Below are 13,060 nucleotides of genomic sequence, written 5' to 3'. Positions count from 1 at the left end.
CGTGAAAATTCAAAGTCCTACCTGTTTGATCCTGCAGAGATCTTCCACAGCCTTCCCACAAAGGAATATCATTGATGTGACTTTATTCTGACAGAAAACAGAGCAAAGGTTATATAAATCAATAGCTGTTTATGGCCACATGTATTAAAATGAGTAGATTTAAAAAAAAAAAAAAAAAAAATGGTCAAGACAAAATACCATATCTGAATGTTTTATGTACTTTGAACACTTCAAGTGCATATACAGAATTAACAGTTGGCCAACAGAGTGTTATTAAAACACTGACTGATAAAGAACAGACAGACAACAGAAAGAACAACAGTTCGCAAACTCACTCCAATGTCACGAGAGTTGTCAACATGGATAGAGACATATGACGCATTGATGCCTTTCACGCAGCTTATAGTGATGCTCTTTGTTTTGTTCTTATCTTCATCTCCAGACTCCCAGAACGTCTCAGTGGAGCCATCAGTCAGGCTGCCAATCATGGCTGGTCGACTGGATGTTTTAATGTCCACCACGCTAGTCAGATCTTTCAGACAGGTCACCACACAAAGTTCCTGCAATATATGTAAAATGTAAACCCTGAATGCAATATAAGGTGTTTTAGATAAAAAACAAACAAACAAACAAACAAAGTCTTATGAAAATATTCCCACCTGACTGATTGCTTCGTATCCCGACTGTACACTGATGTTAAAACTCTCTTCACTGTCCCCATCGTCTGATTTGGACAGGATGTTGTTGATGTGGTGAAATACATTACTCTGGTGCAGGAACTGATGATCTGACTGTTTGAATTTAAGGCTCCAACACCTGGGGAAACAGCAAAAAAGTGACTAGATTTGTATATTTTTTATGAAAATGTGAGTTGTGTAATGAGGCAGAGTTCTTTCAGCATGTTTATATGAGGTTGCTAGATTGTTATATGCTGCTAATGGTGTTTCTATACAGAGGCAGAAGATACCTCAGGGCCATCTGCTGAAGTGAGCTTCCACTGGGAAGAGACATCATAAGGTCAGAGATGGTTTGGAGCAGACGGTGGAAGGTGTGGGGCAGCGGGTGAGCTGCCTCTCCTGCAATGAGGATGTCAGACAGGGGGTGCTCACAGACACCTAAATCCTTCTCCTGCAAGTAAGAGGGAAAACTGCCCCATGTCAGAAACCTCTTTTCATCACAAGTGAACAGTGACGTATTAATAAACCATTGGAAGTGTTATCATCAGGTCACACCTGCTCAAGGTTCTCCTTGTTCCCTTTGTTCTCCTCATCCTCCTCTTCTTCCGTCTCAAAGGGAGACGGAGTCAGAGACGCCACAAAGTGCCACAGGATATCATGGAGGGAGGTGGTCTGGGTTACGTTACACAGCAGCCAATTAAAGGCCTAAGAAGGAAACACAGAACAGAAGGTTTAAGAGAAACTGGACAAGAATGTTTATACATCGTTTTTCTTTCAGTGATTTCTTTCATAAAAAAGCATTTAATGACAAACTGATGATTTTCAGATTTTAATCATTTATGATTTTTCCAGCTTTTCCATGATTATTGGAACCCTCTAATTAATAGTTATTATTCAAAAGTTTTTGTCTATGCCTGAACAATTTGGGACAGGAAGAAGAGGATTGAATTAGAAATTGAGGAATGTCTGAAAGAATATCGCTGACCTCCATGGCAAACACCCTACAGGCTGATTTGCGGAGTGCATGCTTCATAGCCACCTCCAGGCCCTCTAGGTCATGATGCTGGATAACAAATGCCAACACGGGCCACTGGAAGTTCCTTTCACCTTTACTAAGAGAGCCATGGGCTGAGATCAGCCGCGACAACTCAGGAGAAGGGTGACGAAGCAGTGATGACCCAACTTCTGTAGAAACAAGCATATTTCACGTTGATTTTAAATTATTTATTTTATCTTAACTTAGAGTATTGCAAATCATCGCAATACCACCATTTTAGAAGTAAACTGTGTTAATATTTAAAAATTAAATTAAAAAGTGGCATCTAATATTTCTGGTCAGCTATCACAATTCTTGTACTGACAGTTTCAATTAATTAATTCCAAACTCTGCTATGACGATTCAAGTACTCAAACACTGCTAAAAAAGGTATAGGTAAATATGGCAATTTTTAAAGCTATGTATCATTATATTGGTGCATATAATCAGTTTCAGCATTCTTGTAGCTTCAACAGTAAATTATGGTAATACAGAGTAATTTGTAATTTTGTTTTACAAAGGGACACAACAGTACCTGCATCCCCACTGTGTACCCTGCGTCTCGGCACTGCTTTGACCCGTGCTGGGGAAGCTGAGTGCTGCTTATCATACTCGGAGGCAACCACTGAATATGAGCGCTGGAATACTGTCCGCTTGGCTGTGTCACTGTCTGTGATTGGACTTGTCTCCAAACTAAAGAAAAAAAGTAAAAAAAAAGAAGATATCTTACAGAAATAATAAGAATACCTGAAGCATAAAATCTTCATAGAAACTAGGTTACTAGAACATAGCACTTTGGGAGATGGGAAGCTTATTACAGTACCTTGGGGGCATAGACTTCATGTTACTTCCTGGTTCTTCAAAAACATTGGGGCAGGCATCTGGGGTGACTGAGATGTAGGGAGCAGGGACTGACGTAGACCGCAGGTAACGCATCTCATCCTGAAACAGGTTGTCATCTTGATAGGCCCCAAAGTTCTCAGTGTGTTGACTGCAAAAAGGATATTGATAAAGACTCAATGCAATGCAGATTCAATACACTGAATTACTACAATAAGGCTGCTCTTGGCCATGGTGATCAAGGTGAACACAATGTATTTACCGGGCTAGGGTTTGCAGATAGAGGCAGCCCATCCCTTTGGGCAGTTCCTCAGACACTCCCTCCTTGAGGCTGGGCAGATGTGAGTGGAAGGGTTTGGGTGGGTGATGGCAAAGGAGGTTAGGCTCAGCGGCGCTGCTCAGAGACAACAGGAACAGTGCATTGGCACGGATCACCTGGTGGGCCTCCATAGTTGGCAGAGCCCGTGGGGTTTTCACCTGTAGAGGTTTCTTTCTTGACTGCTTAACCTGATCCAAGAACCAACGGGTTAAACCCAAGGAAGATGTATACAGTGTTTTAGACATACAATATCTACAAATATTATGCATTTCCATTATTATGTATTTTTATTATGTAATGACAGGCATACCTTTTCTCTAGCAGCCGTTTGTTTTTCTCTCAGGTACTTCTCTCTACAACGATCACACACCAGGTACCAGGTGCTTCCTCCAATTCCACCATCTCCACAGTTACCAGCCCAGCCTCCGCAGAAGTGACCAATACTGTTATAGCCCTGACCTCCAGCATACCGGCCACAACCTGAGAGAACACAATAAAGGACACTGATGAATTATCTCCATACATCGGTCTTTATAACTTTCCTTGGAATTGTTCTGAATAATAACCAAGAATTCACGACACTATACCTGGGTGGGCTTGTCTCATGTGGTACGTAACAGGGTATGGGTGAGACTCTCCACACAGCTCACAGATGGTATCCTTTTCTGGGCCTCCCATAGCTAACTGTGCCATCTCCCCGAAGAGGTTCCCCCTGGGACGCACCTCGGCTTTATCCTTCTTCTTCTTCTCTTTCTTAGTCTTCTTGCCATCCTTTTCATTCTCCTTCTTTTTAAGGATAGCACTGGATCCTGGACTTGGGAAAATCATGTTCTGTGTAGCCGCTTTTATGGTAGCCATGGATATGTCCTCCCAGAAAGCTACTAAGTGCTGGAGGGTGAGAGGCAAGATGGACTTAGACCTCATAGAGGAGTGGCTGGTCATCTCATAAGAGACTGCATCATTTTTTCCATCCTCGCACTTCTCAGGTAAAGGTGGTTCTTTCAGCATGGACAGAACCTTGTTCTTGTTGATGCTACCCATCTTGGAAATGTCTGGGCCATGTGGTGATATGTTGAACATGTTGAGGGCCGAGGAGATCTCAAGAGAGTGGCGGTTCTTCAGTTTGTTCTCCTTCTCGTCAAAACCCTGCTGGCAGCTAAGAGAATTACGGATGGGTGCATGTTCTTTAGTCAGCTCAGGGTTGAACTTGAGGAAGGAAGAGCATGCCATGGCATCATGTACTATGCCCTCATGCCACAGGAAAGCAGCAAAAACAGCACGAGCACATTCCGCTACAGAAGGTGACATGGCTTGCTTGGCGGGTTCAGTAGGACGCACGTTTTCACCTTTAAAGAGTGGCCCGGATTTGTCTTTTTTAGGTCTCACATGCCTGCTGGAGGTTTTACGGCTGACTTTGGGTGAAGAACGACTTTCAAGTTCCTCCTTGACCGGGGCTTTTCCAATACTGAAGTGGACCTTGGAGGAGCCCTCTTCAGCATTGTTCAACTCTGCATTCTCATCATTGGCTTCATCATTGGATAGCAAGGCGCTGGACCTACACACCTCCACCACTTCACTGTGGAGGTTTTCCTGAACTACATGGGGAGATGGGGCTCGGTTTTCAGCATTGCTGCTTCCTCCATTGCTCTCTTTGGGTGGGACTTTTGGTTTGGGTGATGTAGACCTGCCCCTCAGAGGTTCCATGAGAGGAATCTTCTTCTTTCTAAGTGTGTCAGGGTCCAGCGTATAGGAGTCAGATTTGGATCTCTCACGGGGAGGGTCCAGGTGAGCTTTAGAAGAAGGACTTACTTTAGAGGGCAGGTTCTTATCATGAGGAGAGGATGAGCGTGGGGAACTGGTGCTGGATGGGCTAGATCTGCCAGAAGTGAGGGACTTTTGTTTTGGTGAAGAGGAACGGGAACCAGGGTTTGGAGACTCAGCCCTAAGGCCTGAGGTTCGGCCATCAGCTTTCAGGGCTTGTAGGGTATTGTGGTTGGGGGAATGAGAGCGGCTGTGAGAGTCAGACCTCAGTTTGCCAGTGTCCGATTTGAGAATGAGAGCCTCGCTGGCAGACAGACTGTCATTGTTCTTGCTCTTCACCTGGTCAACAGATCGGCTAGAGTGACTGTCGGTTTTGGAGGATCGACTCTCTTGGCGATGCTTGCTGCCTGGAGACATAGACCGACTGGCCATGTTATCCCTGTCACCTGCGTATTATAACACCAACAGTTACCAATGCGCAACTCATTTATGCAGGGGGTAAGTCTTGTCAGGCCTTTTCACATACGTAGGGAGTAAGAAAAAAAATCAAGACAATAAAATAATTATGGCACCTAAAAATAAAAGGTAAAAAATAACAACAGGAACTTAAGAAATGAAATGTAAAACAATAGATGTAAAAATAACATCGACAAGTATCCACTGAAATCCAAGAATGACCTTAATTTCTTTATACAAGAATTTAAGAAATTGTTAAGGTAGCACGATGCATAAATAACTGATGCAAATGGAAAGCACCCAGGTCATGTGAAATATTTCATCAAGCCTATAAAACGGTCCCCATATATATTCCAAAGCACTGTACATACTCTGTTGCCATGCCTAAGAGGGGAAATAAATGTACTGTGGTAGAGAGGATGACATGAAACCCATCCCTGTAGTGAGTCTCCAGGGTGCTCCCAGGAGAAGACATGCATTACCCACCCTTTTGTCTGAGAACAAGAGATGATAGAGCGGTGCCAGGGCCGGTCGCACTGCTTTTGTGCACACGCTCACGTGAAGCAAGGCTGCGTGATGAAGCATCTACAGCGGAAAACAGTGGCAAGGAAAGTAAGCACCAATGCTTGAACCAAGGAAAACAATCAGAAAATGAGAAAGAGAGTGAGAGCCAAAGAATGATGGAGTGTAATGGTATGAGAAAATGACTCTGGCCCTGTTTAAAACTGATATTAACATTTGTTTTGGGTGATCTAATCACAAGTGAACAGCCAAGAGAGATTTCAGTTTACACCTGGTATTTACATGCATCTCAAATGGGTCTGTTACCTTACTACGCCAGTTGCTCTGTTCAGAAACCCAGTGACCAGGTAAAGCAGAATTTTAAGGCACCACAGGTATCCTACATAAAGAATGTTTTAGAAAGTATGCATCTTAATAATGCAAACTCCAAATAATCATTGTTCTAGATAAAATGAACTAATTTAATAATTGATTATATTTACAATGGATCTGAATCAACACTGAACTGAATTCATGAAATTTATTTTTCCTTTTTATCACTGTAAAGCTGCTTTGAGCGCTATATAAATAAAGGTGACGTGACTTGACTTGACTATTAACTGGGCATTTTACATGATCTCTGTTACTGCAGAGAAGTTCTGTCAAGTCATGTATATCTATATATATCAAATTTAATATTTCCTTAAAGACAGGTAGTTAACAATGTAAAACCATTGTTTTTGCGCAGTGAAGTAGTAGCAGGTCAGTTTACACGACTAATGCAATGTGGTTTCTGACTACCTCCAAATCGGCTGACAAAAACGATATGCATTCCAACCCCATAAAGCCGTGTAATTGGTGAGCGGATCACCAGAGATGGATGTCAATACTAGGTGTAAACAGGGCCAGAGGAACATATAGGGCACAAGAAAGATATATGAATCGAGAAAAAACAACAAGTAGAAGGACAGACACTGTGAGAGAGACAGAGACTGGTTTTAGCAGGGACAAGGCTAAAACAAAACTGGGAATCAACCAGTGCAGGGAGGATGGCAGATAAGTCCGAATAAAATGGTTGAGTGATGAGTTGTAATGAATGTGAAAAGCAGATTAAGAGTATTCGGGCTGTGGAAATATTGAGACACTTTCAAATCCAAAAAACCGAATTTCATTTTCCTTATGCAAACATTAGTGCATTTTGAATTACACTTGTGGTTAAATGCAAAAGCACTGCATGGTTTTGATTGTGTGGACAGATTCCTGGACCTCTTGGTAACTGTTTTGCTAATGAATAATCGAATTAATCACTCTACATGTAAGCAAGCAAATAAAATTAAACTGCAATCAAGTCAACAGAAACATCTGACATGAAACATACTGTTAGTAGCTACAGTGGAAATACAAAAGATGAATTTAAATGTTATTCGGCCACTTAAGTTTAAATGAGATGAGAAAGAAAATAATCACCAATTCAAACATGGCAAGCAAGCAGGTGGACGCCGACAGAAAAGCAGGGGAAATAAGCCTGAACAGAACTCATCACAACCTAAGGGATACTAAACAATTAAGCGCTTAAGACAAGAACAAGCAGCACCTGTGTAAGCAAGCACCGCCACTACCTTTTAGACGGACAGACTTACTCGGAAGCTGTGGATGCGGTTGAGGCTGCTGGGAAAGGGATTGTCCAAACACAAATGGGCTGTGGACAAGGGAAGAGGGAGGTTTGGCAGCTTGCTCAAACATGGAAGGAGTTGGGAGGAAAGGCCCAGACTGAACGGAATTCAGTATGGCACTCAGCCGGTCACCTGCAATGCGGAAGACAATGGGAGTGCTGTAGCTTATATGATCCTTAAAAGGAGCCATAGAAACTTGCTAGTCAGTTTAACGCCCCACACAAGCACTCTCACTGGAAGTAATGGGGTGTGTGAGTGGGTCAGCTGAACCAACTTGAGGGGAATAAGGAATGGGCAGGGCAGCCGTGGGTCAGGTTTTCATGAAACCTCATATCTGGAACATCCACATGGTCACAGATAAAGCATTGGCAGACAAAGCCAATGCTATGCTTTCATCCCTTTTATAGTGCAACTCTGGAATTATTTGTTTTGTCCAAATTGTCTTATTTAAGTATTAAACATTTTATTTTCTGATAATAATCTAACAAGTATTATATCATAAACATGATATCACTGAAAATGAATATTTTAGCTGAGTTGTTAAAGTCAACATGAAAAGACTTCCGTGATGCATGTCCGGCAGGAAAATGTAGAATGGGAATTGATTTTATCTATCAGGCACTGATTGGATCACAAAAAGTAGGAATTTCATAAGAGAATGGAAGATGATCAGAGTGTGCAGTGAATTCTGAGAAGGCCTTTTGACGGTTTCAGGTCAAGTTCACCCTTGAGGAAATGTCATGGTATCCCACTGAAGTATCTTTTGTAATAATTCGTAACTCTTGTTAATTGCCAAATTTGCTGTATACTTTATTGTATTATATTAACATTACCAAATTACTGAATTTTTACATTATTGGCAAATATTGGCAGAATTGCAGATAGATAACTGGATATCTTAGGTGACATTGGCCAAAAGAGCAAGATATTAAATTCAGAAAAAATAGGCAGACATTTTTCTTTGGAATATTGAGCAATGATGAATCAAGCACAGTAAGACAAGGAATGTGTATTAAAGGGATTAATTAAGGTTAATATTGACTTCAAGTTGACTTTTAGTCAAGAAGCGTTTAGTTAAGCTTTATAGTTAAGTGAACTTAGGTTAGGTCTTTTTATTCAGATGAACAAAGATTCAATGAGTATAAGAGATGAAGAAGGACCCATCAGACAGCTGTCTATGGGTAACGCCACTAAGCAGTGGTGCATGAGAAGAGTATGGTGGGTAAGACCCAGCTGCAGCACAAAGAGTCTCGCCCATGCACACAATGATGCCTTCACACGCCACAGACCACAGCCAAGACACACAGCATGCAGAACACAATTACTCTGATTACGGAGCTGAATAAGAGCAAATGATTGTGTTTGCTTATTAATCATTTGGTGTATGTTTCATATATTCTATATTATTGCTAAAAACATCACATTTCAAGGTACAAGGGTCATATAGCATTTAAAAAGTTAAAAGAGTTTGATGTCCAGTATATCCAAGCCTCCATGATGTTTCCTGTTCTAAAATGTCATTTATAGATTTCTCTTTAAAGATCAACTTCTAGCAGATGAAATATTGTTGAAAGTAGGAAAACAATTCCTTTTATTAATTTGTGCATTACACACTACCATTCAAAAGTTTGGGATCAGTAAGACTGTTTTTTTTTAAATAATACTTTTATTCAGCAAGGATGGATTCAATTGATCAAAAAGTGACAGTAAAGATATTTACAATGTTACAAAACATTTTTGTTTCAAATAAATGCTCATGAACTGTTAAATGTTCTCCCAGCTGTGCAAAAACTACCACTTTTTTATTTATTTATTTAATGATACTCTACTAGGGACAGAAATGAGTACTCAAACGTCAGCAACGATCGATCATGAAAACAAATATCACAGTGACTTTAAAAAATATATTTATCTTTTTCTGATTGTAGCATTGTGGGCAGTACCAGAGGTCTGATTGGTTCACGTTAGACATCATGCCATCAAAACTGGAGAACTAAAGTGAAACTAGGACATTGAAAGTGCGCAGTGAATCCTGAAATCAGCTAAGTGCAATATGTGCAGTGCCAATCTGCCATATACATCACGTTGTAATGAGATAGATTATAATAGATGTATAATAGATGATAAAAGAATAATGATTTTCTTGTCATCAACGGTGTGCTAAAATAGTGTAATTATTGGCATGACACTCATAACCCCTGCCCCCAAATTAATCCAGATTAATTGTTTGACTGTGCTATCCAGTACCCGAAAGGAAAATTTGGCAAAAATGCCCATCCCTATACCCTACCTCTTCTTATTTCATTGCCTGGTAATTCTATTATATTCTATTTATATATAGCACACCTGTACATACAAATTTATCTGTTTTATTTTACTATGTGAGTACTATTGTTGTTTCTATGCACAGGAAACTACTGAACTTCTGTCACCAAGACAAATTCCTTGTGTGTGAAAACATACTTGGCAATAAATCCCTTTCTGAGGTCTGAACAAACTTTTGAATGACAGTGTATTAAAATAATCATTCAGTTCCACCTTTAATTTATTAAAGCCAAAGGGATTTTACCTGAAGAACAAGACAATTTCAAACATAAGGAACATAAAGGAAGTTACAAAAAAAATGATAAAATAGAAAAATCCTGAATGACTAGCTATTCTACCACTGTTGGTCTGAAATCAATTTTGTGAAGTAACTCTTAACATCAGGCAATAAGAATGAGATATATTTGCAAGAACATGGTATGAAAAAAAAATTCATTTGGCAGATGGACTGTAACCAGATGTAAGTGTCACTCAATAATAAATGACATTTTATTTCTATCTCTCCCGGATCTTTACTCTCACCTTTGTTGTTGGAGATGCCGTAGTCGAAGCCCTGAGCTCCCGAGCTGCCCAGGCCCCTGTTAAACGCCTGCACTGAGAATGGGCTGGGAGGAGGGGTCTGGGCTCCATGCTCCAAAACTGCTTGCTCTGTTCCAGAGAGAGGGGGGGGGGAAGCATTAATAACTAAAAGCCACGTGTATTTAACTCTTGGTTTACGTGCTGTCTTGTTGGTGCACCACATTATTGATTTCCAGAACAAACTTGTGAACTGAATTTAATGTTTTTGAACACTAATGTTAATTGCAATTTAATGAAAATTTATTATAGTTTAAAAGTATATTCAATGCAGTTAACTTTAGAGTGCTTTTCTGAACCACTTACGTAGGACTGAAGTATAATGTTTATAACGCTTAGGAACCTTTTACGCTGCTGTCAGGCAGAAACTTATTTTGTCATTTTTATTTTTTTCATAAATCATTACTATTGGTCACCCTTTACGCCTGCCTGTGGGTTTTGCAAATATTTAACCATTTAAAAATATTAAAAAGAGCTTGTGATTAAACGTTGTGACTACATAGGATCCTCAAACTGTCAGTCAAACCTCATAACTCCACCACGGCCTTCTTGTAATGTATGGGTAAATAAAGAACTGGTTGTTGGAATAAGTACAGAATTGTCTTTATTTAGAAAACTATATATATATATATATATATATATATATATATATATATATATATATATATATATATATATATATATATATATTATATATACACACACACACAGTATATATAAAATCTGCCAAATGACAGAAAAAACTGAGCGCCCACATAGAATACAATAAACTTCATAACCTGAAATGAAAAAGCAACATGATGCACTTTCTGCTTTAGATGCGATTGTTTTGATGATGGAAAAGACAAGTTTGTCCGATATTCACTGGTTTAAAACCTTGTAACTCCATTTGAGCTTGCTTTCGATAGAATGTTAATAAAATAATGACAAGTGCAAGTTTCTGACTACATATATAGCCACAACATCAACTTTGACAACACAGTGTTTCATTATTTAAAAAACACATTTGTTTTTCTATTTCCTGAAAAGTAGTGATTTTGGACTCGCGAGGATTATATACTTCATAAATGCTTCTATTGTCTTTGAAATATTTAACGTGTACTTCTGAATGTCCTGACAAACATTTATTGTGAATTAAAATATACATCGATGCATTTTCTATTGAAACTTGTATGTCATGTATTTAAATGCAATTGTAATTGCACATTTGCAATGATGAAGTTGCAATTTAGTACATTTAAAATATATTAATTTAGTTCGATAGCACTACAGTTAAAATTATAGTACTTTACATGCGCTTTAGTATGATTGTCAACTCATCAAAATAAATGTACTTCTTAAAAGCATGATGATTCAAAAAGTTAAAGAAAAGTGAAAAGTGTACTTAAACCATGTCATAAAAGTGTATTCTTTTTAAATACACCTTAAATGACCTTTAATTAAATGAATATTATATTATCTGCATAGATAAATATGCTTTTAAGATCTGAAGAACACTTCTTGTATTGAAAGTGCACATTCAATACAATTAAGCACACTTCTTTTTCCACAAGGGATTCCTTGACAAAGACTGGAGTGTGTTTGCATTACCTTCCTCATGACGCAGGTACTGGTTTCCCCCTCGGTCTCGGGTCAGAGACCAGGCCTCACCCTCATCACTCTCACAGAACTCCACCACACTGTTCTTATCCAGCTGAACCCAGGTGCCTTCTGAGTTAATCACCTGATACAGACACAGCTTTATTTACCTCCTCTCTTATACACACCTAGCACCACATCAATCCAGAGGAGCAAGACAAGTGAAAACAAATATATGATGCACGATTCAACTCTCAAGATTTATGAAATGAAACCACTTTGAACAAAGACACTGTTTCAAATTTGACTTGACATTCGTGAGAAGAACAGTAGTATTTGTGCCAGTTGGGAGGCTCATAGGCAACAACTTTAAGAGAGCATTTGAAGACAGCATGACACACCACAACCTCTACCGAGAGAAGAGAGAGGCAAAGACCAGCCCTTCCATGATCAGACATGGAGAGTATTCAAATGCCATAAAAGACAGGTGTTTACCAGGGTTGTGCGCCATTCAGAATTCCCATTCAATTCTTGAATTTTAATTGAGGCAGTATGCAGGATGAAGAATTGGAATTGGAATTTGAATTTAAGGAAGTAGAAATATGGCAAAATAAAATTCAAAGAAAGTTCATACAAGTAGTCGAAAAATAATAGTCGGAGGTATTGCCGATGGTGATATGACCAAGACGATTGGCCCGTTTTCCATTAATGTATTCAATTATTATTATTATTATTATTATTATTATTATAAGGCTAGTATTATTATTAAATGATAATATAATGATATTATATTCCCAATAATTTTATAACGACATCACATAACCACACTTGAGACACCGACACAGTGCGTATGAGGATTGAGGAGTCCTCGACTAAAAATCTACATCCCACATTTAAAACGGATTGGAAGGTGATCTATACACAAACTGTCAAGAGTGCTTGTTATAAAAGACACACATCATTCTTATACAGTTGTGGTTTGAGCCAAGATGAAAACTGCATCATTGTTCATCAGCATAGCACATTAACAAAACTTTTAATGACACTAATAACAAAAAAAACAAAAACAAAAAAAACAATACAATTACAAATTAATAATAATAATAATAATAATAATAATAATAATATCCCTAAAATGATATAAGCCTAATAACAGTCTTAAGGTCCGAACACAGCACAAATCAGTTATCTGTGAAAATCAAAAGTGGCTTCAAACTGACTTTAAAATGATTTTTCAGATTTTTTTCACTGCCATTAATGTATGGTCCACCGGATAAATATTAAGTCAGTAAATTAAGATTACCATTACCATTATCAG

General features: G+C 38.9%; 1 protein-coding gene across 15 annotated transcripts in view; it reads right to left on the bottom strand.

Moving 5' to 3' along the window:
- Window positions 1–13,060, bottom strand: part of mycbp2 (MYC binding protein 2) — a 120,627-nt gene that overhangs the window by 12,916 nt on the left and 94,651 nt on the right. For 9 of the 15 annotated variants that reach the window (XM_081368925.1, XM_081368933.1, XM_081368926.1 and 6 more), the window contains 15 exons: window positions 11,755–11,887; window positions 10,111–10,236; window positions 7,231–7,395; window positions 5,576–5,674; window positions 3,460–5,079; window positions 3,183–3,352; window positions 2,816–3,060; window positions 2,537–2,704; window positions 2,249–2,406; window positions 1,663–1,862; window positions 1,233–1,382; window positions 968–1,128; window positions 660–816; window positions 336–560; window positions 22–87 (listed from right to left, as the gene is read on the bottom strand). In XM_081368925.1, coding sequence (XP_081225051.1) covers window positions 22–87; window positions 336–560; window positions 660–816; window positions 968–1,128; window positions 1,233–1,382; window positions 1,663–1,862; window positions 2,249–2,406; window positions 2,537–2,704; window positions 2,816–3,060; window positions 3,183–3,352; window positions 3,460–5,079; window positions 5,576–5,674; window positions 7,231–7,395; window positions 10,111–10,236; window positions 11,755–11,887 — 3,843 coding nt within the window. The remainder of the gene's footprint in view (window positions 1–21; window positions 88–335; window positions 561–659; window positions 817–967; window positions 1,129–1,232; window positions 1,383–1,662; window positions 1,863–2,248; window positions 2,407–2,536; window positions 2,705–2,815; window positions 3,061–3,182; window positions 3,353–3,459; window positions 5,080–5,575; window positions 5,675–7,230; window positions 7,396–10,110; window positions 10,237–11,754; window positions 11,888–13,060) is intronic. The other 6 variants (XM_081368939.1, XM_081368927.1, XM_081368928.1 and 3 more) reach the window with 2 other exon arrangements.

Source organism: Scardinius erythrophthalmus (assembly GCF_964197995.2).
Source record: "Scardinius erythrophthalmus genome assembly, chromosome: 6".
NCBI lineage: Eukaryota > Metazoa > Chordata > Actinopteri > Cypriniformes > Leuciscidae > Scardinius > Scardinius erythrophthalmus.
This window is presented reverse-complemented; position numbering and strand designations above follow the sequence as displayed.